The 27,827-nt window shown below is 47.3% G+C and overlaps 1 protein-coding gene across 1 annotated transcript in view; it reads left to right on the plus strand.

The window, feature by feature from the left end:
• Window positions 1-2,125: 2,125 nt before the first annotated feature.
• ARHGAP31 (Rho GTPase activating protein 31) overlaps window positions 2,126-27,827 on the plus strand; it is a 60,422-nt gene continuing 34,720 nt past the window's right edge. The window contains exon 1 of the mRNA XM_084201467.1: window positions 2,126-2,844. Within this exon, the coding sequence (XP_084057593.1) occupies window positions 2,745-2,844 (100 nt within the window). The 5' untranslated portion in view covers window positions 2,126-2,744. The remainder of the gene's footprint in view (window positions 2,845-27,827) is intronic.

The raw sequence follows: 27,827 nt of genomic DNA on the forward strand, positions 1-27,827 counted from the left end.
GCAGGAATGTGATGTAGAGGGTCACCAGACGAAAGTACAGGTGGACACACACCCTGTTAGAGGTGTGATCTCCATCTGATGTAGAGCAGTGGAGGAGACCAGCACAGTGAGATTACACATCTTGTTTAGCTGAGGAAGGGAGTGGTCTGCAGAGGGGAGTTCAGGACTTCAAAGAAGATGCTGTGGTTACTTGCCATGGTGAACCTTTTCTCTTACCACTGGTCCTGTGTGGGGACTCAGCCGTGTGGGAAAGGGCTGGCGAGTGCAGCAGGACATGCCTCCTCCTTGAGGGGACTGGGACAGGGCTTCATCTTCCAGCCACCCAGACAGAGGGAGGATGGGCTGGCAAGGCATGCAGGTCTGAGCGTCCTGTTGTCTGTGCGAGCTGTGCGAAGCGAGCCCTTGGCAGGCAGGCAGGATGTGCCGTGGCACGCGATGGCTTTGGCGGCACGCCGTGCGGGGAGGGATCCCATGCTCTGACTCAACATCAAGGTGCTATGAGAAGCTCAGAATAAATTCAAGGAAGCTCTAAGTGTTTCATGAGGACTGAGGGTTCCTGAGAACTGCCACTGGCCTGGTGGTGAGAGCTGAGTTTTCCTCCCTAGCCTGCGAGTGGGAGCAGAAGGCAGGGAGGCGACAGGCCAGACATCTCTATGACACATTCTGCAAATCACTTTCCCCTCAACCCGTCAGACATCAAGCTGTAAAATGGGGATAATTATGTTAATTGCAGTGATAAACTGCACAATCGGAGCTATAATTGGGCAAGGTCCCTCACCAGGTCCCTTGGTGTTTTTTCCTATGTGTGAAGTAGTAACATCCAACAGTTCTAAAGGAAAAAACTGTCACCATACCAACAGAACCTGGACTGATTTTGGCAGCGGTCAGATCTCAGACAGAGGCTTGATTTCCCTGAAAAATTACTCTCAAGTGAGTGAGGTGGTGAGTTTGCAGAGGGGTTCCTCTGCCCTGGGAGAATGCAGAACCGAGGCTTGTGAAGGGAGGTGGGTTAAGGGTGTCCTTTGCCCCGTTTCCCGGCCAAGTTTCCTCCAAACCAAAACTACCTTCCTTGTCTTTGGCCTGATTTTTAGTGAAAAGCTGCAATATTCTGTTTTTCATTTATTTGTGTTGCTCATTTTTTTTTAAACCCAGACCCATACAGCTACAGTTGGCACAGAGTAAGAGGGGTCAGTGAAGCCTTAGGAGAGGTAATTTTGCCTCCCTGGGTATGCTGGTGGGCATACCCAGTCCTGTAAAGAAATGTGAATTTCTGGGATAAAATGTGAAGTAAGTGCAAGGAACTGCTCTAATGAGCTGACATCTGTGTGTACTGAAAACTGGACCAGAAAAGCGTTTGTGGGGTGAAGGGCTGATGACACAGACAAGGCTCAGGACCTGAAGGCAGACCTGTCCCATTTCCCTTGCTGTACTGAGTCATTTCAGCTCCTTATCTAAATCCCTTTGTTGGTCAGGGGGACCCTTTTTTGGGAGCTGAACTCGAAAGTATGTGAACTCAGATGCCCTGACAGCATCTGTTTCTGCTTGCCGGGGAGGAGGGAGCTGCAGGTTTCCCTCCTTCCCCCTCTCTTTAATTCCCCAACTCTCGGTCCCCTTCTTGCACTTCAGCAGCTCCCGCCCGCACCTCTGGAGAGGAAGGCAGATCCTGCAGGGACAGAGTCACGTTGGAGGGCAGGAAGGCGCCTCGCAGCGAAGGACTCGGCGAGCAGAGGCAGAGATTTATTGCGGAGGCTCCCGGTCTCCCCGCTCCTCGCCGGACCCTGGCCGGCCCTTGCCGGGCTGCGGGCTGGTAGAGCCGGGAGCGCCCGGCCCGCCCGGGGCTGCGGAGCCCCGCAGGGATTTCCTCCCGGGCAGCCCGCTATCTGCCGAGCGCCAGGGCAAATCTTCCCTCTTCCTTCCCCATCCCATCCCTGTTCCCCCAACTCCTCTCCCCGCCTTCCCTCAGCCTCTCGCTCACACACTCTCACACTCACACACTCACACACACACACGCACTTTACTGCCAAAAAGCGTCCTCCGCCCCCCTCCTCAGCGAACTTCCTTTCAGCGTTTTTTTGAGCTGGATTATCCTAGGATTTGTAAAACGGGGGAAAGGAGAGCGCGACTGAGCGGGAGTCAGGACAGGAAGCTGGTTTCTCATTCCTCCAACTGTCCAAAGCAGGAGGAGGGGAAGGGGGGGGAGCCAAAGAGGAGCCTTGTGCAGACTCTTCCCCAGTCCCTTTTCATTAGTCCGTTTGAACTTCCAGTCTCCTCCGAAAGCCAAGAGGAGGACGACCAGACTGGGACGCCTTCTGCTGGAAGTGGCGACAGCGCGACTGACGAAACCCAGAAGGTGGCTGTGGAGGGTCCCGGGATCGCGCTGAGGGAAAAGACGTCCCCCCACCATCTCCTGCCCCCAACTTGCCAGCTCTGATGCGGGCACCCATCCGCCACCCACTTGCCTCTGATGAGAACCCTTCTGGGCTCAGGCTATGATCGCTGCTGCTGCGGGCTGTGGAGCCTCCTCTCGCCCTGACCTTCTTCTGCCGCAGGAGCAGCCCAACATCTGGTGGGGATTAATGTTTACTTCTCTGGCTGGACGCTCTACGGGACCCCCGATGTTGCTCCCTGGGAGCGGGACACGGGCGGTGGTCTGAGGAGAAGAGCAAGAATTTTGTCGCCCAGCGTGAGGCCGGGGGGAGGGGGGCAAGGCAGGAGAGGGGTGAACCTCTTTTGGGACTAACCTCATGAAGAACAAGGGAGCCAAACAGAAACTCAAGAGGAAGGGAGCCGCGAGCGCGTTCGGCTGCGACCTGACGGAGTATCTCGAGAGCTCTGGGCAGGATGGTAAATGCTTCTTTATTCTCACTCTGGTTGCAGAAAAGCCAAGCGTGTGTCCCCCTTTTCTAACTGGCAGGACTGCAAACCAGACCTTTCCAAAAGCTAGGGGTTAGACAACCTGGAGCTGATTTATCCCCGGGAAGTGGAGTCACTGCCCCGTTACTCACAATGAATGAACGATCTGAAGATTGCTTTGGTGATGCATCTGCATGACCCTTGCATGAGTAGTGCTGTGTGTGTGGAAAGGACTGGGCTGGGGCTCTCGGGCTGCCTAAGTGTGTTCAAAGACAGCCCCACGTCAGTCGTGATGCCCTCTCCCATCTGCCTGGCAGTGGTAACAGGCTTTTAGCGAGTCAGGTTTGGAAATCTGAACTGTGCTCGGTGTTGCCTCCTCCAGGATTACAAAATCCACCTTAAATCCATGAGACTAGAATTTTGGAGGACTCTGGGGAGGAACTAGACTCCAGTACAGTTCCCATGTTGTCCTTGGACTGGGGGATGGAGACAGGACAGAGACTGGGTTATGGGGTGGAGTACGGTGTGTGGTGTAGGAGACAGCTGAGCTAACACTTTCACCACCCTGCCTGTTGGCTTTCACTCCTTCTCCCCTTGACCTTCATGCTCCCAGGTATTGAATGAGAGCACAGTAGTTCAGACAAGAGGGTAACTCCAATAAAATAAGTGAGTTTGAAATGGTCAGTCCTTGATGAGGGAAGGAGTAGAATGTTTTTTCCTAAAGTGGGTTGAATGACAAGAGAAGTGGTTGTGAGTTTGGCCTGCAGAAGGACCTGCAGTTTAGCAAGAGGAAAAGATAAATACATGCCTGTTACCATCCGTGATGTTAGCATTTTGATCCTGATTTAGCATTATGTTCCAATTTGAATTGACCAATTTAACCAATGTCAGGTTATTTCAAAGCAAAAAAAAAAACCAAAAAAAACTTGTAGCAGCAATGTCAGGGAGAGCTGTACAATCAGGTCTTTCATTTGCTGATGAGCATGGCTGATGAAGTGCAGTGGGGAACCACACTGGCAGAGGGATGGGCTGGATAACAGGAGTACTTTCCATTGCACAGTGAAGAGGGCAGTAAATGTATCACTAAGATGAACTGTTGTATATGTGCATTTATTCAGGTATGGGGAAAACCAGCCATTCAATTGCATCGTGGGTTTTCTGCAACAGGTACCGGATCCTTTAATTTATATAGCTCTTAACAGCAATTGAATTAAGTGTCAAAAAAATAACAGACTTAATGAGCTGATGTCCCCTTTGCCAGTGTGAGGTGCAGACAGATAAATTGGACCTCTGTGGTGGAGGAACTATATACAGCTGTTTACAGGAGCACTGGAAAGCAACACAGGGAAGGTGGGCACAGGCAGTATATTCACTTGAAGCAGCAAGGGGAATTTTAAAGGGAAAAACATACTTAGTGCAGTTGAAGTTAGGCTAGGTGAGCAAAATCTATTGCCTAAAATCCCATTGAGGTTTTTTGGTTTTGCTTTTGTTTGTTTGTTTGTTTGTTTTAAATAGTCTTTTGAGAACAAGAAGGAAGGACATTTTCTCAAATCTCCTTTGTGGCATGGTTCACAGTTCCAATGTACTTATCTCTCCATGCTCAGGAAGAGTGGGGAGAATAGGAAGTTCCTTTCCTTTATGCAGTACTGCTGTTTGTTCAGTAGCACATCCCATTGCCCTGTGCTGTGGGATCCAGAAATGAAAGACTCAGTTGTTGCAGGTTTATTGGTAAGGGTGTAAGTTGGCTTGGAAGTTCCAATTCATCAGGGCAAGGGGAAAAGAAATTAAAGTATTAGAGATATTAATTTTGTTGGTAGTAGGACTCTCAGGATAAATAGGAATGACCAAGAATGCCGAAGTGATGTCCTGGGGAAAAAAAGGAAGGTTGAGATGTCACCAGGACATCATTCACTTGCAAGCAAATTAGAAGTGCATTCAGGGTATGAGAGATGGTTGATCTGGGGAGAGTTGAATTGTCCTGCTAAGAATTATTTCCAGTGACAAGTCAGTGCTCCTGTAAGCAGCAGGTTTTATAGGGACATGAAGCTGTAGCTTTCTCTCTGCTTTGTTTTCTTCTCAGTGCTGTGTGTTTAACTGGTGGGATGCAGGCTCAGGTTGCTCCCTACTAAGAAGCAATGAGGTTCTAAGACTGTTCCTGGTACCTGAGAATGGTGAGGAGCAGGAGAGCTCTTTGGCTGCTGTCCAGCAAACATTTTGTTGCGGGCCTTTCTGAAAGCAGGTTTTAAAGAGTACCTGGAAGGGTTAACTGGAAAAGGAGATGCTGTGGGCCCAGCAGGACGTGAGTCATGTTGGTTGTGCTTTCCGTGCTCAGGTTTGCTTCAGGCCATCCTGCAGTGCCTTGTGTTGTGTGTGACTGGATGACTGGAGCTGCACAGGCAAGGAGAGGCTGAGACCTGCTTTGCTGGTGCTGGCCAAGGGAGTGCAGGGGATGGCCAAGGCTGGTGAAGACAGTTCAATTTGGAGCTTTCCCCTCAGGGTTAGTACGTGACCTTTACAGTTAGGGGGTGCTGCACTACTGGTGCGATGCTTTCTGGAGGAGAGGCACAACTGAAGTCCCTACATGCTTGTGGTTGTTGACGAGCAGCTTGTGCTTTCTGTAAGGACCTTAGTCCCTGTGTTGTTGCCAAATTCCAGTGGAGAGAATTATATTCTGCTAAAGGTATCAGCATTTCCTCTCTTCCCATGTAACTCTTTAATGACTTGCTATGGTTCTCTTCAGAGACAGCCAAAGATCCTGCTGTCTCCCTTACCAGATCCACGTACCTAAGCCTCTCTTAAAAAGAACTTTATGATAATACAATAAAAGCTGCAGCAGAACTACAAAGAATTAAAAAAAGATCAAATAGGAAGACTTTAGCAGGTACAGTGAAGCAGCTCAGGAGCCAAAAACATGATACAAAGCCTTTAGCCGTAAGTTGATTCTCTCAGATCTGACACAGGTCAGTGGTGATGGGCAGATGTGGATGTCTGGTGGCTGGTTGGACACTCAGATGTGTTGAATTTACTGCCTTTCAAGTCAGTTCCTGTCAGTACCACATTTGACCCTATTTGGCCTTTTCCTGCTGGCAGTCTCTGCACAGATGCTGGTCACACTTCTTATGGGGGCAGACTGCTATCAGTGCACACAAGCATTTAAAATCATGACTCAGGCCACAAAAACCATGACATAAAATTTATGCTGGGTTCTTTGTCTGCTTTTTGTTTTCCAAAACTTCAGTGTGCATCTGGGTTATGTTTTCAAGTCTTTCTTTGGTAAGAGGGCTAGAAACTTGGGGAAAAATAAACTTCTCTTCCTCCTCACCATAATTATCAAACAATGGCTTAAATAGCAGTGTGTATGAAGACAAGCTCACATCACACATAAAGGACTGATGGCTGGAGATAGCAATGAGGAAAAGTTGTCTAATTTTATGTAGACTCTCCTGTGTCACTTCCAGGACTGAGTCCACATTTGAAGGCAAGTGATCTTTTGGAACTTAAAAGCTTCACTAGAAAGCAGTGTCCATGCCCAGACTTTGGACGTGGATAGGCGTCCATGCAGAAGGAAGTGAATACTAATAGCCCTTTACTAAAACTTTTTACTGTGCCAAACTTTATTGAAATGTATCAGAGTAATGGGGCTAACAGAAAATAGTCTTGAAGGATTAACATTAGAGTCATGTTCTGGCCTCTTGATAACCAGCTTGGTTTCCAGAGGAGAAAAATGGATTGTGCCTCTGCTGAAGTCAGTGGGAGCTGCACATCAGGTGTAATAACAAGGGTATAATTTTCTGGTGACGAATGAGCCAGCAGAGAAGACAAGACACAAGTTTGTGCACCATCTTTAGCTGGGGCAGGACACTCTGAACTGCTTAAGAAAACAGTCACAAAGAACAGTCTTGCTTCTGGTTATATCACAAAAGTATTGTTAAAAGGAGGCTATTGTAAGAGTCAAAGCTGTTAAAGTGAGAGGAGCTAAATCAAAAGGAATTTTAATATTCCTTGTGCTTCTAACTGTGGGAAATTCAAGTTGGGATTTCAGGTACACAGCCATGTACAACTTCCATTCTTTAAAATGGAAATACACACAGCATCTACAAGAATTGGATTGTGATGGTAAAAGATAATCCAGTGTTTTGTATAGGACCTGCTAGCAATCCTGACCTACCTTTGCTTCATATGCTTAGAGCCAGGTAGAACTTGGAAAAAGGCTGAATGTTTCCTGTGTTTTTTTGGTATGCTGGTGTCTAGCTGTCGGGCTGAGAGGTGCTACCAGGCATGCATAAAGCCAAATCTCAGACTTGATGCCTGTTCTTATGGTGCAGGTCAGTTCTGTGTGTCTGAGATTCCCCTATTTGCTGGAGAGTTAATTCTGCTGCTGCTCTACCCCTCTGTGGTTTCTTCCACATCTGTTTCCTGCCTGATGTTGTCTGGTTGGGATGCAATGAGCTCATCTTTTCCCCTCAACCCCCTCCCACACTCCCTACAGCTCCCTCAATGGCTCTCACCCTGAGCCTGTAGACCCAAACCCCTTCCTATCTATTCATCTAGTGCAGCTTATTGGCTTTGTTTGTTACTTGCTTTAGAAAAGGGGCTACTTCATTTGAGAAGTTTTGGAGCCACCAACTCCCTCGTTCTCCCCACTTGAGGGGAGAGAAAGAAAGGCCAGCCAGCAGAGCAGCACTCCCTGAGGCTGGGGAGGGAAGAGGAGCTGTTGTCTTCAAATGTGGACAGGGAGACGTGAGGAAACCATTACAAGTCCCTTGATTGTGGTATGGGAAAGGAGACAACAACATGGCTGCCCCATATGACACTCTTCTGTGCTGTGTGGCTGTGCAGTGGCTGCTTCTGCCTGGTCACAACTGCATTGGAATGAAAGAATATGGAAAATTTTCATTTTGCATTAGTGCTCTCAAAAAGCTGGTGGCTCTGGCCAGCCCTGGCTCCACAAGCAGGTTCTTCAATGTACCTGAGAGGGGCCGTAGGCAAAGATTTGCTGTAGCATAGGCAGGTGGCTCAGAGGGAAAGCAGTAACAATAATTCAGCAGTTACGTGCTGGGTACAAAGGAAAGGTGGGCTTGGATACTGCTTACTTGTTTTGCACACTGTACTCTGCACAGTGGTTTTGTCATCATGGTTTTCACTGTGAAGCTGCCTTGTCAATACATGACTGGATAAAGAGACCTGTCACTCAGGAAAAAAATTTCTTGCTTCAAGAACAGGCTCCCTTTTGAGTCCATCATTAAACCTGCTACGCAGATGTGAAACAGCTTTTCTGGGTCCTGTGGCTTTCTTTCCTCACCCTCGCATGTCTTTTGGGATAGGAGCATGCTGGGATGAGCGTGAGGGTGCATGCAAGTCCATAGCACAAATAAGTGTGTGCCACACAAAGCTGCATTTGTGTTCACTTAGGACATTTTTTTAAGCTGTCTTTCCTGAAGTGATGTTTCAAAGTAAAGGCATGCCCATACTTTTGGGTAGGTGCTTTTGGTTAGTGATGTATGCAACGAGTCCTGGGAAAACTGCTGAAGAATCATTAAAGGCAAACTGGAGGAAAAAGACAAAGCTTTTATTTATTTTTTTTAAAGTCCCCGTGGAAAAATGAAAATGCCACACGCTCATTTAATCTGCTGCAGAAGAATGATGAGCTGCATTCATCCCTCTTTCAAAATTAGAAGCTGTGGCACTGGGGATTTCTGTCTCAAGAACTGATCAAGCTGAAAAGAAACCTTTTTGTGGAGCCAAATTGCCTTCAATCGTGATCTCTTTTCTGACCTACCTTACTCTGTGGCTATGCAAACACTTGTCTCCATTCAAGGAAGGAAGTGGCAGGGGCTGGGAGGAGAACAGGACAAGAACGGCCTCTTGGGCTGGCTCAGAAATGCTTTAGTCCTCTTTTTTTTGCGTGTGGTGTGCTGCTGGGGTCTGATCCACATTTTCACAGTGCTGGTATGCTGGGAGGCCACCTGGCCTGCACGATTCCTGACACCAGTCATGCAGGCTGTGCGGATATTTAAGGCTGCATCCCCTCATCCTTGTGACAGGAGCAAAAGGGACAGTTGAACTCTGAAGTTTTGGGGGGAAAGAAGTGGGATTGTTATTGTGCAGCGAAGGAGGGCTGTGGCAGCGGGGCCTGAGAGCTGAGCACATGTACTGGCAGGTGGAGGAGCTAGGCTGGGCTTTGAGGGGAAGACAGCTCCTTGGCCTTTCAGGGTCTGCCAAAGCCTGTCCACCGGACAAGAGATGAGCAGCTTTGCTGCCAAAATGGATACTGTGGAGGAAGTTATTAATAATGTAAATTCTTGCATTTTCTCCACCCTCTGTCACAAGTGGTGCATCACATTTTGAGTCCCAGATACCAGCCTCTATGGCAACAAGTGAGAGCAAAAAGACACTGGGAACAACGGGAACAGAAGCCATCTGCTTGCTTCTGTTACTTTGCTGTTCCTTCTTGTTTTGGATTATGTTTGTGTTACTTCCTCAATCTGTTTCTGGTTCCTGGGACCTGGATTTTTGTGTCTCTGTGGCACAGTGTTACTGTTGTTTAACATTCATGTTGCAAGCTCAGCTCCTTGTTCTGTATTGACTTTCCACTGCTAGCACTGTGTGATTAGCAGAGAGCTCTTGCATGTTGCCTCCTGCTTTACATTTCCCTTACTGGGCACTGCAGGAGGCAGATGTGTGGTTTGCATGCACTGAGCCCCACTTTGATCCTGCCTTCTCCCCCACCCCCTGCAAACAGCACGAAGCACATCTTGCCTGCAGATCTTAGGTTAGGACACATATTTTGATTTAGCAAATGTTTTCTCTTTGTTGGTAGCAGCTGATTTCATCTGAACTTGGAAACCAAGGAGTAAGGACTCCACTGCTTGTGGTGTCACAGCTCTCAAAGGTTCAGGGAAACAGCTGCACTGGATGAAACACTGGCAGTGCTTGGGGTGGATGTACAACACAGGCTGATCTAGCCAGTGATGAGAAGTCTGGGAGGTCCCCATTGGTCAGGGGTGCTTGGGTCCCAAGCTTTGGTGTAGGCCTGGTTCTAGTCTGGAGAGCTCAGAAAGCATCTGTAACTCGGGCTTTGCATGTATGACGCAGTTCTACAGCAGCAACATTTGCTGGCAGTCAGGGTTGTGCCAAAAATGTATGTTCCAGTGTTTCTCCTTTAAGGGTAATAAGGGAAATGAAAACAGCCTGTCAGTAATGGTATAGCCAGCCCTGCTCTGAAGGGCCAGGGTGGGGTGGCTGTCACATTGACTGCCCACATCATGGCTTGGACTGCATCTCTGTCTGGAGGGTGATTAAAGGATGGAGAGCTACCAGCATCTGCCTCCAGTCCAGCACCACCAACAGGGTGCCAGATACACTCAGAGCTCTGACATGAAAACCTACAGATATCTTATTGAAATGCAGAGGCTGCTAAATGGCTGCACTGCTGGTTTTTTCAAGGGTAGCTAGTGTTCCCAGCCGCCTACCAGTGGCTCCTTTCCATACATTCCCAGAGCCTCAAGCCTCAGCTGTCTTTTGCTTGCATGCCAGAGCCTTCAGCTTCTCTGCTGATAACTTCAGTTATTGTGTTTTGCATTGTCAACAACAACAAAAAACCCAAATCAAAGCAACCAAACAAAAAAACCCCCAAAAAAACCCAAAACAAAAAAATCTGCAGTATGTTTACAGTGCACACAGACAAAGAACAGTGTAACATAAATTGAATTTATTGTTAAATGAAATTATGTTGTGCAACAATGCTGACTGTATTATTATAACTTTCATACTTAATTCAATGAGTAGACTCTGTTTTCTACATTTATCTGAAACCACAAGCAGACTTTCTGATCTTCTGCAATCACCAGTGTGATTGCAGATATCAAAGTATTTAACCATGGACTTAAGACCTACATTTTTGTCAGATGTTGGGGCCTTTGCATCCAATGAAGTTATAGACACCAATACTAACCTTCACCCTCACTCGAGTGCCAGATCCCTGCTACCCCTGTGTGTGAGAGCGAGGAGTTCAGTCCCTAATGCTACAAATCTTGTGGCACATAAGTGCACAGGGAAGTGCCAGTCCTCTTCTGTTTCACCCCCCCTGCCTTGAACAGGACCCTGCAGCTGGATTAGATTCCCCATTTTCACCCAAGTGGGGGCCCTTTTGATTTTAACAGCGCACCAAAAGGGGAAGAGCAAAACTTAGGCTTTTTGCAGTTGCCTTCAGTTCCTCCAGCTCAGTTGCTGTATTCCCATTTGGGAGCAGCCAACTGGCCTAGGCTCAAACCTGCCCTCTTCCCTCCTGGTGTCACCAGCTGATGATGTGTGTGACAGACTCAGTTCCAGGCAATGTCAGGCTGGCTGCATGGCTGCCTCGACTTTGGTGAGTTAATGTCCATGTAGGAAGAGCTACCTACAGCAGTAGAAAATGTACAGAATCCCAGAATTACTGAGCAGGGACTTCTTGAGATTAACCAGACGAAATCCTCTACTCAAGCAGGGTCAGCTTGAGCCAGTTGCCCAAGACTGTGTCCAGATGAATTCTGAATATCTCCACAGAATTTTGGATATAACCTCTGTGAGCAAACTGATCCAGCCTCAGACTATGATCAGAGTAAAAAAATTTTGTGTTCAGATGGAGTCTCATGGTTTTTAATTTATGTATCTTGTATTGTCAATAGGCACAACTGAGAATAGACTTGCTCCCTTTTCTACATTCCCTTCCAGCAGGTCTTCATTCACAATGACAGATCCTTCCTGATCCTTCTGTTATACAGGATAAGATGATCCCAGCCTCTCCTCACATGAGAGATGCTCAAGTCCTTTAATCATCTCTGTGGCCCTGAGCTGAGCTTGCTCCAGTGAGTCCTTCTGGTGCTGTGGAGCCCAGAGCTGGACACAGGACTCCAGCTGTGGGCTCAGCAGTGCTGAGCAGAGGGGAAGGATCACTTCCCTCAACCTGCTGGCAACTCACCTCCTAACTCTTCTGGTGTTCTTAGTAATCTATGCAGTTACTGGCAGAGATTTTCCTTGGTAAAGCAGTTTTTGCTGGCAATTCAATCAATAAGTAACGTGCAATCAGGACGTTGTAAAGAATCCTTTCTGCCTTGCCTATGCTCTTTCTGCCCTGGTTAATACCCAAAAGGAATTGTCTTTTCATAAAGAGCCCCAGTTCTTTAATGGTTTCTGAAGTTTTGCTATTGGTCAGCCCAAATACATTAATTTATAATACACTGCTGTGCTGCATCTTCTGAAAGCCAGGCAGAGCTTTGGCTTAATAGCAAGTCTATAAAAAATGCGTTGAAGCAGCACACCTTTCTCAGGTGGTGTTTGTAAGAGCTCTCCCTCTCCTCCCCCAAAGGCACGGAGCACAGAACCAGGGCATTGCCATTGACAAAGGCCAAGCTCCTTTCTGCCAAAGCAGACTGGAGAGTGAGAAACTTTGCTGCCAAAAAGGATACCATGGGGGAAATTATTAATAATGCAAACCTTGCTTTTTCTCCACCCACTCTCACAAGTGAAGCATCACATTTCAAGTCCCAGATACCAGCCTCTATGGCAACAAGGGAGAGCAGAAAGGCACTGGGAACAAGGGGAGCAGAAGCCGTGTTACATCTACAGCACGGGGATCCAGCAAGGGGAGGGGAAACTCACATCCCTTTGCAGGATTCTCAGCTGTGTTTGCTGCTCTTAGAAATATGCCCTGAGCAGCTGACTTGGGTTCATAACAATTTGTCTGCTGCTCCTCACTGCCCTCTTCTACACTCAGGGCTCAGCTAACTAAATGCCTTTGGAAATGCTATTATCTCCTGTGCTCTCTGGGGCCAGGAGCAGCGTGAAGATTGATCATCTGGAACAGGAGGCTTTGTTTAGTTCTATAAAGTACAGAAGAGTTAAAGAAAGAACAAAAAATAAATGCCAAACCCAATGCAAAACTCACTTTAAATCTCATGCCCTTTATTTTCTCTCGCCAATCTGGGAATGTGAATGTATTTTGTCTTGTCATGTCATTAGATGCTATCACATGAGGAAATGGTTAGAGGGGATATACCTGCATCTCTAGAACAGGGATTGAACATCCAAATGGCCAGGAGACATTCCTGATATGACTAAGCTGTGTAATTTATTTCCTGAAGAGCATCAGACAGGAGACCCGGCAGCTTCTCCAATACAAACTTCATTTAAAGGATGCCCTGGCTGGTTTTCACTGAACACAGCAGCACTGACACTGCCTTTTTACCTGAAAGATGCTGAACATGCTCACAAATTTTCTATACACGTGAGATGCAAGGCTGAGAATCCAGGCTGGATCTGTGCCTGAACCCACCATCTATATTCACCAGCTCATCAAAAAATGCTGATTTGGCAGACAGAACTCTGGGAGGAAGGGTGTGTGTGTGTGTGTGTATGTGTGTGTTTATCTGCAGCTGAATATTTCAGTTGGGATATTTTTGATCCATTGGCATTCTGCATTTACCATCTCAGCAGTGAGTGTGACTGTCAGTCCTGTTGCAGACAGGCAGCTTGGCAGCACAACAGAGCCATCCGGCGTGTGGAAAACCCTTTGCTCCACATGCAACTAGTGCTGGTTTTTCTATTCCTCTCCCACTGTGGTGCTGCTGCTGGTGGTAGCAGGCGCACCTCAGGAGGTGCAGAGGTGTGATCAGGCAGGGTGAGCTTCCTTCTTGTGCCCTTGCATCTGTGCTGCAATTTGTGTGAAATAAATAAGCTGTCGGTGGGACTGAATGTTTACTTTCTTTGTGCAAAATCAGAGAGGGAAACAGCTTCACCATTTTGCTCTTTCTGTTTTTCTCTTCTCAGTGTGCTCCAATTGGTAGTGCATTTTCCTTACCCTTGTTCTGGCCAGGTAATTTCAGATACATGAGAGGCTAAATGAGAACAAACTCTCTTGTGAGATTTATTGCATCTTCTGCTTCTAATCAAGCCAGAAAAATAGAGCAACAGACTTCTTTCTGTAATCCTGTTCTCTCCATTCCAGTCCTGACTGGAAACCAGAAGTACAACAAGGAGGAATGCAGTGAAAAAAAAAACAAAACAAAAGTTAAAACAAATGTCCTGGAATCTCTAAGAAGACCGTGGGGTTTGGCCTGAGGTGATGGCTCAAGGGTGCAGAGGGGGTATGGAGGATTCTCCCTTCTCTCAAGTGTTTTCAGTTCCCTCTACTTAGCTGGTTTTTTTTACCTCCCCCTGCGCTACCCTCCCCGTCTCTCTCCATTTTGATAACTTTATTGCCAGGATGGCAGTATGCACATTTTGCCAAAGTCAATACATCAAGCTCTGTGCCCAAGGCAGGCTTAGGAGCAGTAAATGAGAAGAGCTGGTCTTGATCCATTGAGTCCATCATTCTTCCCTCCTGGCTCGATAGTGACTTACATACTGCTGCCTGAGGTTTGCTGCGTAAAGCCACAAACAGGGGCTGAGACGGGAAATTCAGTTCCATATCCCAGTAACTTCAGTTTGGGGTCACCCTCCAGACTTGCCAGAACCTAGATAAGGAATGGAATCCCCTGCAGCCCCATGTGTAGATCAGGTGGGTGTAGGTGACCCAGTGCCTGCTGTCCTCCTCGGGGTGGCAGGCAGAACACGGTGCCAGAGGCAGCCCTCCATCGCTGCTCACAAACCTGCTTGAGGCGGGGAGGAGCCGATGTGACAGACACAAAGGAGGGCTAGGAGTCCTAATTAGTCCTAATTTCTATCCTGCTAAAACACCCATCTGTCACTCTGCTGCAATAATGAGATTTGAGAAGATTAACTGGATACTACTGAGGCCCCTCAGCATGGCAGCTCAGTAAGTGTGCCGCTGCTCAGCTTTAAGCCACGCTCGCAGCAATTACACCTCAAGCAGGTTTTTATGTCTGGTTAGTGCTTGCATGGGAGTGGCCCAAAAAAATCTGCTACAGGGATGGGGTGGGTGATTCAGAAGATGGCAAGTGTAGTATCAGCTCTGTCAAGTTGCTGTCTAGGCGTCATTTGGGGAAATGTTGCCATTTGGGTGCATGGTAAAACAAGGACCCCAATACTTAAAAAACATCCCTGGTTTATCTTTTTCTTTCCTAGAGCATAGGGTCTCTTTTACAAATGCACATGCTGTGCTGTGTCTTTTCCTTTGCAGAAGCAATTTCTGCTAGAGCTAGGATTTGTTTATTTATCCAGTGTCCAAAACTGTCACGTAGTGCTGCTCTGCCTGGCTCAACAGCTGCCACCTCCCAGCCTAGAGGTGGGTGGAGTGAGTCTTGTTTTTGCAGTTTGTGAAATATTTCAGGATGTAAGGCACTCATTAAATTATTGATGTTAGCTCTTGGGCATTAAACAGATGTGAATTGCAGCTCTGCATCCTAAGGGCTTTAGAGGCTTATCCCTGCCCTAATGATGGTTCCCTGTTTGGGATTTTCATGCATCTCTTACTACAGATTTGAGCTCACTGCGGGATGGTGCAAGGATTTAGCAGATGGACAAAGGGTGACTGCAAGGCTTTTCTTTGCAACATTATATACCTGTGAAGCAAATCTAATTGAGCTTTGGTAGAAAAAGTGGAAAGACACATGCATGTTTTCTTTAGGAGAATGGAAAAAATTAGAAAAATGTGTTCCTGCCTCTTGACAGAACATGTTTGCAGGGTATGAAAAGATTTTGAATAGTTGTGATTCAAGGAACAGTGCAGGTGCACCTGACATCAATTCTTGTGCTTTAGGAAAGATACTGTAGCTGGTAACATGCCTAATTCCTATCCCTTTCCCCAGTCCTGCCTTCTTGAAAAGTGGCTGGCAGCAGTAGCGCTGCTGGCTTTACCTCGTGATGGTGGCAGGGTGGAGGCTGGGACTTTGAATGCAGCCCTGTCTCTGCGGTACCTTCAGCTCTTTGGCCGGGCTGTGCTGGTGAAAAGCAGCACCATGGCTGATGTGGGACAAGGGATGGAAGGTAACAAACGTGGCACCAGGAGCTGTTGAGATCTCTGGGCAGCTTTGACGGCTGCTTGCTGGTTCCCAGGGAACCGACTGCAAACAAAACTCTGTGTATGGCAGGAAAATCTGCTCTCAGGTTTGACAGGGGTCCCGTGTCTGTGTTTGAATGGGAAGCGTTCAAGAGGCTTCTCCTTCACCTCTGCTTTCCCACCCATTGTCCCCTCTCTGCTTTGGGGGGCTGTGGGGGCACAAAACCCTCCTGTTTGCTGTGGGGCAGAAGAAGGGCGAGGGCCATCCCTGACCCTCTCCTCCCCTCAGCAGTTTGCATGGCAATTAGCTCGTCCCTACCAGACGAGCCCACAGCCCAACAGAGACACAATTCAGATGCTGAACAATGTCCAATTATCCCAGCCCTGGGAGCAAGAGGCCACTCCCTGACACGTGGGCTCCGTGTCCCTGGCCAGATGGCTCCTCAGACTCCCTTGGCTGGCCCAGTAATGCTGCCTGGGGAATTTGACACGTGTCAGCAGTTTTGGCTGAGGGCTTTTGCGAGCTACCAGCAGCACAGTTGCCTGAAATATTGGGAAGAGCTCTGTGTGCACCCCGGGCAGTGCCAGGCACTCCGTGCCCTGTGCTGAGGCAGGGCTGGTGGCTACAAGGGTGTTCATGTGTGGAGGGAGACTTTGCAGCCTCAGCTTGGCTGCCTGTATCCCTCATTTGGTTTGGTGACCTGCTGGAGATGTAAGCAGGTTAAAAGCGCACCTTTTGCTTTTCTCTTTGCATTCCAGCATTTGTGCACCAGTGAAGGCTGAATTGCTCAGGTTGGAGTTTGAACTGCATGAAGGAGGTGGCAGGAGTCACATCCATGGCATGTCACAGGCCATGGCAAGCTCTGCTCCTGCCACTGCCTGGCTCAATGAGAGACCTTAGTGCACCCCTTTTTCCACATTCTACCTCCCTCAGTGATTAAATGACGCTGGTATCACCTTCTTTTTGGTGCCAAGTTCCCAGTATTGTTGTTATTAAATGGGAAGAGTCCTGGCTGTTTTCATCACCCAGCACTGAAAAGTGGGCTCTCGCAGCTCTGGGGAGTTACACATTGGGTGAGAGTGAGGGCAGGAAAGTATTGAGCTCACCCAGCTTGCCTTTCTCAGCAGGTTCCACAGCAAGAGCCTCTGAGGGAGGTGTGAGGAGCACCAGGGTGGCATCACATGCCCAGAGTGCTGCGTGCTGACTTGGCCAGGCTTCTGCCCCAATACGTGACAATTTAGCTTTGAAGAGAACATGACAGCCATTTGCCATCTAACCTCTGGGGTTAGGAAATGGAAAAAACAATGCAGCACGGATCTGAAATAGCAGAAGAGATTTCCCTAGACTGGAACTCGGCCAGGCTGCTTCTGCTAATCTTGCAAAAAAAAAAAAAAAAAAAAAAAAAAAGGAAACCAAGCAGAAAAATAAAAAACACTACAAAGAATTTTTGCAAGATGATATTTTATAGTCTCTGATTTAGAAGGGAGAACATGCAATAACACAGCTTTCCCTTCGCACACCATGGGATGGGCTCATTACTGACTCATGGATAGGACTGCCCCTTACAAGTTGCCTGCAGCAACTTCGATTGATTCTGGTTTTGGGACCAGGCCCAACCTTAATTTATGGATAGAAGTTAATGATAATGCATGCAAAGAAACAGCTGGGAGGAAAGAGGTGTAGCAGAGAAATGGAAAAGGACACTGGAGGAAATGAATGGGAAAAGGGAATAAAGGGCAAAAGCAGTATGGAGAAAAGCATGTGAGGAAATTCCAACATGCTTGAAAGGGAGGTGGCGAAGGCTGGAAAAACTGACTGGGCAAAACTGACTGGATTGGAACAAATGGAGACTGCTAATGAATGGTGGAAGAGAGAGGGCTGTAAGTGGGAAGAAAGTTCAACATCGTGGCAGCTTTGTTAGTAGGGGTGTTAGAGAGGAAGAGACACTGTTCTGGGTACAGACAGCTGAAGGATAGACAGGGACATGCTCTAAGTGTCTTGTTATCCAAAACTCCTCTTCCAGATATTTACTCAAAAGTGAGGCAGGGCAATTGGTAAAAGAGTAATTTGTGATGTGTTTCAGCCCTTGGAACAAGCTTGGTTTTATGAAGTGCAAAGGAGATGCCATTGGGTTACTACATTGCAAATGATGGCTTTTTTTAATCAGCTAACTACATTTTTTCATTCCCCTTTTGGCGCCTAACTGATGTTAAAACGAGCTGCAGTCTCTGACTAGTTCCAAAGTCTATGGATGTGAACAAGAGCAGCCTTGCCTCTCTTGGATAAGCTCTCAGTACTTAATGTTTAAATGTGCTCATCTTCATCACCTGCTGAAGGATGCAGTGCTTCAGCTTCCTTTGGTTTGGAAGCCAGTGCTACGAATCAAAACTTCTCTGATCTTACAGTGTCCAGCAAGGCCCTACTTTTAGATCATTCAGCTCATCCCCCTTTGAGACACACCTGTGCAAGAATATGAACTTAGCCTGGAGTTTTCCTCTCTCTGAAACAGGTCAGCCATATACTGAAATCAGGATACAGGTCATGGCCTGAAGTGTGTGGCTCAGCTGTGTTGGCTGTGGGGAACTGTGAAGGCAAAGAGATGATGGACTTGTACAGCAGCACTGTAGCTATCAAAATGTAAGGAAGTTTGATTAAGTATGATCTCAACGCCCTTTTCCTGCAACACCCCTTCTTGTGTTTGCAAAGTGTTTGTTAGTGTCTCAAAGCCCTTAGTACAGCAAGATCCAGGAGTCAGAAAGACAAAAGAAACACAGTCCAGAAACCCAATTCCTGGACATATGCCTTTGAGAAATGTAGTGCATTATATGTATTTTTTTTTTGGTTGCTTCCTCTTTCCTTGCTTCCTTCAGTCTTTGTTATTCCCAGCAACGACTTTATTTACTTATTTGCTTCTTCCCAAACCACTGGACAGACGGGGGCTTCATCAGGGAGCAGTTTAGCTGGAGTGGGCAAAACAATGGGGCTTTAATCAGGGTGCCTCCAGCAGCCACTGCTGGCCAGAGGTTTCTCTGAATTCCCAACATGGAACAGTTGCCTCTTTCATGAAGTGCCTGTGGGATGAGCACAGGATTGCTACACCCAAAGCATTTTCATGCAGCCACAGCTCTCTGAAAGGAAACACTGCTGAGGACACCGCCTGCAACGCCCCAAGCTACTGGGGTGACCAGCATGAGAGAGTCTTTCTTACAGGCCTGGGCTGTGTTTGCCTTCCACATGCAATCTGTGAATAGCTCAAGTCTGGAAAGTGTTTAGGAAAGCATCTAACTTTTCTCTTAAAGGAAAAAAAAAAAATAAAGGAGGAAAAAAGAAAAAGAGAACGTCAGGGATAAAGAAATAGTTTCCAGTGACTTGATGCAGTGTGGCCAAACTATTTGTAATAATTTCCTTTAAATTCCTTTTATATAGAAAGAATTAAATATGAAATCATGAATCAGGAAACAGTCATCCTGCCAGCCAGTGACATGTACAGAGAGATCAGAGCGAAGTGAGAAAGACACAGAACAGCAGGAGACTTGCAAAAACCTTTTTTAGCTCTCTCTTTTTCTTCCTCTTTTTGTTTAGTGTACACATTCATGTAGAACTAACATTTCTGACCCAAAAGAAGCTGCGGGAATCTCCTGCTGTTCCTTGTCTCTCCAATGGCAGCCCTAAACCTTCCTGTCTTGATGCGTCTCATCTGTCTGTGTTTCCTGATGGATGTTGCAATCCCCAGATGTTTGGATACCTGATTCATCTCAAAGAAGACTGTGAAACATTAGGTATTTTTAAATACCCAGCTTTATAATTGCTTTGTTTGACTTTGCAACATTCCGAACTCATATAAGGCAATAATAAAAATCACTGCTGTTTTCCTTCAAAGTTTTTTTGCCATTGCTGCTTCTAAATTTGTGTGCACACAATGGCTTTTGCCTTTGCACTAGCAAGGTTATAACATTCCTGTTTCCTGAATTCATGTTTTTCCAATGGCTTTTTTTCAAACCCTCTGTGAAGGTTCCTATCAGGAGTGCCCAGGCTTTTGTGTAAAGGAGGATGGACGTTACCCAAGTGCTACCAAACTGAAGTTAAGGAATTTCCCCAACAAAGCCTGAAGTCAGAAGAAACAGACCTTGTGCCTGTTGTCTGCAAAGGTCTACAGGCCCACAAAGCTGACTTGAGTTGCATTTGAGTTTTGCATATCTCAGAAGCCTGCTGGATTACACTCTGGAGCTCTCTGGAGCCTTTGCTGTGTCTCGGCCAAAGTGAGAGATGAAGATGCCTCTCTGAAGCCCTGTTCATTTCTTGAACATACTCTTCTCAGATTGCTCTGATCAGGGCTGAATTTGAAGTACAGACGCCTGACTTCAATTTCCCTGAAATACAGGGTGTTCATCTCAGGATTTTTATCTGAGTCTGTCTCTTGCTTGGCTCCAAGGGAAAAGAGAATAAATACTACAGGCCAGGAGACTGCAGATGCAAAAAATTATAGGCTTTAAAATGTCACTAGCTGAGCACATAATAGATATTCTTCGCATTTTATGATTAGCTGTTGTGTTCTGTTGGCCAGTGCTGCCTTCCTGATGTAATTTATAAAGGAGTCTCAGGTCAGGGTGAGGCAAGCCAGATTCAAAACTGGATTTCCTGAGAACGCCACTATCTTTTGCAACTTTCCTTAGTTTTCTCTGAGCAGGACAAGCTTGCCTGTGTACACCTGACTGTGACTCCCACCCACTTTGCCATCTCCCCTTCCATTCCTAGTCCAACAGGACATCATCCCCTCAAATATCTCCTTGCATACTCCAAAGCAAACTGGTTTATGAACGAGGTTATGCAGCTGAATCATGCCTTCATACCCAGCATTTCAGATCAAGAGAAGTGCATTGTGTGTAGGATTCATACAACTGTCTCCCATCTCTGCCCAGAGCCGTCTTAGAAACGGGGATGACCCGAATGCTGTGTGTGAAAACAGTCTATTCGTGGGGCCATCTGTGCCTAGGGGATCAGGACACTGGTCTTTAGACTTGGCAGCTGTGTCTGCACTTCATGGTTTTGTATTGATGTGTTTCCTTGCACTCCTTTCATCTGCTGCTCAGGTGGGCCACAGGCACAGCTGGCCTCACTGAATGTCCCCTGCCCAGCATCCTCTGGTGTACGAAGCTGTGGAGTAGAAGGGGATGTGCAGAGCAGTGTGGCAAAGTCGGATGGAGCAGGGCTGTAGAAGCCAAGGGATCCAGTTAGGAGCACACCCCTTGTCTGTGTGTTGTGCCACGAGCCTTCCCTAGCGTGGGGCTCTCATCACTCCGTGTGTCCTTTCAAGCACTTGGTACACAAAGTCTCTCGCAGTGGGACACAGGCACTTTAAGGGATTTTCATGCTGTCAGAAAAAGAGTGTCTTCATTTCGTTACTGTGGCTCTGAAAGGCTTCTCCAGCACCTTGTAGCCCTCTGACTCCTTGCCTCCGTTTCAGCATGCTGCCTTTTACCACTGAGCTCCTCCAGAGGCACAGCCTGCATGGCGTGGGGCCAGCCTCTGACCTCAGTGATACTAGTATGAATCTGGGATACTGCAGCCAACTGGTATGGAAGTACTCATCTCTGAATATACAGAAAGTATTCCCGGCCATAAAGGGGTTTATGATTTAGGTTAGCGAAACAGCAGTTCAAAGGCAACTTCTGTGTGATGGGGATACTTGCAAATCTCTCTCGTGACAAAGCGTTTCTGCAACATTCACACTTTCCCTGTTACTACCATAGTGAGCCATGAATTAATTCCAGGGAAGTCCAAGGAATGCACCAGAACTCAGCTGATGCCAAGAATGAAAAAATAACCAAATTTTAGGTGGATTTGTCAACAGAAGGTAGACTGCTGTAATTTGCTGCATTTGACATTGCAGACAGAGGTGCCGTCAGCTCCAGGAGAAGTAGATTGTGTTGGCCTAGAACTCTTCTCAGATTGCTGAGAAACTCTTGGTGAGGCTGGGTATGGATCAGAGGAGTGCTCAAGTTGAAAGCTTTGGTGACAGTGTCTGGATAGGAGGTTTTGGAGACCTGGAGACAAGGCATTGTCTGTTTTGAGTGCGCTTGACACAGAATGACCTTCCTTGAATGAAACCAAGCTGCAGACAAATATGATCTTTTGTGAGACTTGCAGCAAAATTCCTCTTTGGCCAGGGTCCCTTTTTGCTGTAATTGAAGAAAATTAATGGATAATAAAGAGTGGGAAAAAGCATTGTGATAGGAAAAGATCAACTGAACCTGAGAGATGCAGAGCAGAGAGCAGGAAGAGCCTCAGCTCATTCCTAAATTGGATCACATCCTTACCGTAATGCTTCCCAGGAAAGTGCAGTAGAGCAGCGTTGCTCAGGCCTCTCAGACTGAAGCCAAACCTGTTATTTCAGAATAGCTGAGAGGCCATTTTTGGAGCACATTGGTGGGCAAAGCAGAGGGAGAGCAGGACAAAAGCCCTGGAAGCCCTGAAGATCCCCCTTGGTACGAACGCTTCAGGTGGGCCAAGGAGCAATGCTAGGGCAGCCCTTACTGGGGAGTGCAGGCTAAAAGTGTTTCCTGAGATGGGGCAGAAAGAAATGGCCTGTGGTCTGTAGTTGCTTCAGCTGATTTTCCCCATTCCTTCCAAGAACTCTGTCCTGGGATGCTGTCACAGCAGGAAGACTCATTTTATGGGCAATTCCCAGAGGCTAGGCAGAGCTTGCTGGGCTCAGCACAGACACTCCTGCAATCTTACAAGGAGCAACATGGCTCAGAAAGGCCCCAGGTCATCTCAGAGCAGTCCTGGGGGCATCTGAGGAGGTCTCTGGGGCAGGATATGCCTGGCCACCCTATCCCTACCCTGACACACATAACCTTGGATTTGAGAGATGTCAGCAGAGCTAGAACAGTCATGAGATCTAAGTTCTGACAGCCCTGCAGTCAGCTGGCTCAGGAGGCAGCAGTAATGCATATATTTGGACTCTTCCTCCAGACAAAGCAGGGAATGTGTCTGAAGGGGTGGATATCCATCCCAATATCCAAGGAGATCCCCGAGCCCCCAGCAGGGCTTTCCTGTGTGCCTGGTAGCATCAGCAGCTGCTGATTTGGAACAGTCTGCACATCCTTGTGCCAGCCAGGGCAGCTGGAGGTGGATTTGTTTTCTGTTGATTTCATGGCAGTGCTGCTGCTTCAGGCCACTGCTTTGGTGTGAGGAAAAACAACATCCTAGAGGAGACATCCAGTGAACTGCTGACTGCTCCATGGCCAGCCAATCCGCATGGCCAGCGTGGGAAGCGGGCAGACCACCCTGACGGCACCAACAAAGCCATCATGTTTGCTGACATTTCAAGGGAACAGAGAAGGGAACAAGGGCTGGGAACAAAAGCTAGGAACAAAAGTCTTTGATGCAGTACAGAGCTGCAGTTGGAAGATATGGGCCTGAATTGTAAATGCCAGATCCAAGGGCATTTTTGCTGGGGAGGGATTTTAAACCTCCATCCAGGTCCCAAAGGTGGGGCTTGAGTCTGAATTCCAGGGAAAAAAATTATGCTGAAAACTGAGTGTGCTGTGAGATCAAAACGAAAGGTAAAAAAAGGAAAACGATGGGTAGCTGAGGAGATGGAGGCGGTCAGTAGACAAGGAATGCAAGAAGTGTGGTAGAACTGATATGTAAACAGAAAGAGCATCTCTTGCAAAGAATTCAGGCCTCTCCTCACCCACCCCCCACCCACAACCTCCCTTCCCTGAAATGCTCAGAAATATTGCAGTTTCTCCCTAGATGACCCTTTGATACTGTCTTGCTATTATTGTGGTATTCAGTTATGAGACAACCATTCAAGAGGAAAAAAAAAAGAAAAGAATTATAGAAGTGACACCAAGCCACAAAGCACAGGACCAACTCCAAACATTCCCAGGAACAGGGCTACTGGAGTCTGGTCTTTTGGCACCAACTGACTTCTAGGACAAACAACCCAAAAGGTTTCTCTGACCATCTGATCAGTGATCTCTGATTCAAATCTCCTGAGGTTTTAGCCTGTGTGTTTAGGTTTAGGATAGGACTTTGGTTAGGGAAATTCTTTCTGGTTTGGTGGAAGCTTGGGGGAAATTGATCCTCTTCCAGAAAAACACATTTGTGTGACATTTTCAACTCAACTTTCTGGGTCAGTGATTCTGACAAACCAGTTGCAATTTCTGCATGCTTTACCAGCTTCTGAATTTTTGAAGGTAAGTTTCTATTTGCCAGGAGTTGAGATACAAGAAAACTGTCTCTTAACCTTAGATCTTCCGCTATCACAGTGCATGATTGAGGCTGCCAAATAATTTCTGTTTCTCCTGTTTGCACCTATGGGATAAGAATGATCCTTATCCTCTGTTAATTCATGACTCCTTGCTGAGGGCTTAGATTTTTGCTGAAATAAGCAAAGCACATTTTGTGAGACTGTGCTGAGGTTTTATCCTCACAATGGGGGACGTGACATACAAGCAAGATTTCAAATGAGGGGGTTTTTTGTCCTGAGGGTTGAAAAGCAAACCATAGGACACTCACCTCCTTTTTTCTCATTCATTGGCAAGAAACACATGCGATATTCTGGGCTTCAGCTTGCAAGGAACCGTGCTGCCATCCTCAGAAGTGTACAGAGAGGAGCAAACACTAGGCAGGCATTGATGATACCACTCAATGTCCATTAGAACTGGTTCCTGTTTTGCACTGTACTGTACTCCATCTTCTCCTACCACAAGACTTCCTTTCATCCAGAACTGGAATAAAAAAGGAGAAACTACCCCTAAATAAAAATTCTCCAAAAGGTTTAATTAAGTTAAAAATAACAATAAAGGAGTAAATATATTTCACCTTCTAGAAACAGCATATCTGAGTGTTTGGTTTAAAAATGGAACAGAATCCATGCATTCTGGTGAAAGATTTTGATTTTGTGAAACGCACAAAATCCTACTGGAAAATTTCCTACTGGAAAGTCTTTCAGCTGGATGATTTTCAAGTGGCCTTTCTTCCCACATGCTTTAGTATCCAATTTAAACTCCAGCTGCTGGTTGTGGTCTTCCCTTGCTGTAGTGAGTGCTGGCACTTATGCTTTCCTTTAACACAGCAAACTCTTCCAGGGAATCTTTCTGTGGCTGAAAAGGCATCACCTGATAATGACATGGGAAGGCTGGTGAGATGCTTTTGTCTCTGTCTCAGCGGCCGGAGCAGAACCATTCCATTCAGAGTAACCTCCTGACGGATTTTGAAGATCCAGGACGCCTGCCTCCCACCCCGTCCCTGAGAAGCCAATTCTACACGATTTATACTATAATTCTACACAATCTATACTATGTCTCAGTGTTAGGAGGTTTTCCCTACTCAGTAATATCCTCTCACAGTTTCAGTCACTCATGGCTACAAGCCCTGGATGCCCCTGAAGCAGCTCTTCCCTCGATGTTGTGCCTCCCCCGTGCAGAGCACTGCTGCATGCCTTGTTTCCCTCCTGGTCATTGGGCCGGCTGTGCCTGTCTGCCACCAGCACTTTGTTCTTCCTCGCTAGTTAATCCCTGCAGGTCATTAGAGTTTTTGCTCCTTTTCTCTTCCTCCTCCCCATGTGCCGCATGGTATCCTGTTTTCCTTGTAACTCAAGCCACACTGCAGGGCTGAAAGACTCAAGGATTTTTCCATTAATAATCCCCACGCCCTTTTCCTGGTCAGTACACTGCTTAAGAGGGATTGAGGTAATTCATTCACGAATAGCAGGCGGTACTTAGAGGGGGGAGAGGGCGGCAGGAAGGTGTGGGCTCGGTGGGCTCTGTGTGTCCCGTGCCACCCTCCAGCCAAGGGCGGCTTTGCTCCCGCAGCAGCTCCTGGTGCCCCATCCCGCTGTGGTGTGTGAGCACTGGCACAGCTCCAGCCATGCAGGGCACACCCTCCGTGCCTGGGAATGCTCGCTCTGGTGTCAGCACTGTGAATTTCAGCAGCTCTGGCCAACCCCTGCTGGGAGAATGTACGTGGGCTTTTTTTCCTTTGCGTCTTACACCCTCACCAGCCTTTAAGATTTTGCAACTGCACCTTGAGTAAGAATTTCTTCTGGTGAGGAAAACTAAGCCCCAGTTCACTCTCTTGCAGCTCTGCTGGCTCTGCCAGACTTGGGGCCGCATCTGCTCTTGACTATAGTTGCGTACAGCTGGAATAATTTTGTTGGCCTCTGCGGCAAATTATGGACAGAAATTGGAGGTATACTCCTTTGCTTAGTTACTGCATTGTCACCAGAAGGTGACTAGGCCACAGATAGGAAACAAAGGAGAAAATCACATTATAAGAATGAATTTTGTAGACATACACCTGTGACTCATCCCAGAGGACCGTTAGGAGCACTAGTTCTAGACAGTCTGCTAAGGGACAGGTCCTGTTCTGGTTATTGCTGTGCCCTCCTTAGTAAACACCATCCCCACCCCACCTGTTTGGCTATATCACATCCATTAAGTGGTGGATGTGATATAGAACATGCTGGGGGGCTCCATTTCCCCAGTGAAGGGAAATCCTTTCCTGCTGAGGTGCATGTCCTAAGGGGACCCAACTCCTTGCTCTCTGAGGGAGGCCATGGGACCCTTGTGGCTGAAATCCTGTGAAGGGCTGGCAGCACTGTTACCCTCTGGCTGTGCTCCTCACCCTCTGCCCTGCTGCGTGTCCCTGTAGCCACAGGCTCCGTGACTGTTTCTGACACTGTGGAGCAAATTGCAGACTTCCTGGTGGGAGATGGGACAAGCCCATTGGCTTTTCTAGTGGGACAATGCAAACCTTGAACACCATGGGCTGGGGGAGGCCTGGAATGATGTCTGGTTAGGTTCCCTCTTCTCTGCTATGGCAGTGACACACACAATGGCAGTCTGTGGAGCTGAAGTGATTCAGCTTGGTGTGAGCTGTGTTCTGCGCATTCGTCGCCCATTTTCTGCACTGCTGATGAAACAGCACTGGCAGTGGTAGCGATTCCTCCATTTGGGAGAATAAAAAGGAAGGCAATAGTCTGGTGTAAAGGTCTTGGCATTTCCCACAGCTTATGACAGCGCTGCTGGAACGCAGGGGCTGGGGCTGTAGCTGTTCTATTGTGAGCTTACATTCCTTAGCAGTGGGAAATCGGCAGCTGTAATTAGTCTCTGATGTTCTCTGCTAATAAGTGATTTTCTGCTACTTGCAAATACCAGCATCCCTAAGAGATAACTGTATTGTTTTGACCTCTTATCTCTTCTCCCTCCTCCTCATTGAGAGGGACCCCAGATGTTCTCCAAGACTACTTGGAAAAAAACCCATCCACCGCTGCTCCTCCTATTACATCTCTTTCTCCAGTACTATTATTTTTTTCCCGGCCACTGGGTAGGAAAATGGTTCCTGCTAATCCTCATGGAAAAGGACACAGATGCCGTCAGGAAGCCCATTTGCTTTAGGAGGAAGAGGAGCCTGACATCAACAGGAAGAGCTGTGCAGCAGAGCTGCTCCTGCCTCTGAGAGAGGGGGGCCTTGAAAACAATGTCAGCTCGCAGTTTAGGACTGGCCAGCAGGAAACGCATGCACCCTGGTGTTTGCTGTGCAGAGGAAATGATAAGCACTACCTGGCCTGACTTGGAGCACAGATAGCATGGGGGGAAAAAAAGTGGGGGAGGGGGAAAGTTGTTTTTCTTCGTACTGCTTCAGAGCCTGCCCTTTGCAAAATGGAAAACAAAATAGAGTGTGAAATATGGAATATATCAGGAATCTGTTGGGGAGCTTGGAAACCGAGGAACACAATTGCCAAGTGATTAGATTTACTGCTTTAGTGACTGCTTGATATTGGGCTCTTTTCCTATTGTTAGCACTGAGAATGACCCTTAGTTTGATAACCCCTGGCATGCATATTTATTGAGAGGTGAAGGGAGTGAGAGGCTGGTATCCCCTGTAGAACCAGGAGGATTTTTTCTGCAGAAAGACATGGGGACAGTGCTACCACTGGGAGGAGAAGGGCCTTGTGAGTACAAAGAAAAGTGCTGTGTAGATGGAGATCTTTCCTGACTTGTCCTTACTAGGTGAGGGGAT

This window comes from Fringilla coelebs (genome assembly GCF_963513975.1).
Source record: "Fringilla coelebs genome assembly, chromosome: 2".
Classification (NCBI taxonomy): domain Eukaryota; kingdom Metazoa; phylum Chordata; class Aves; order Passeriformes; family Fringillidae; genus Fringilla; species Fringilla coelebs.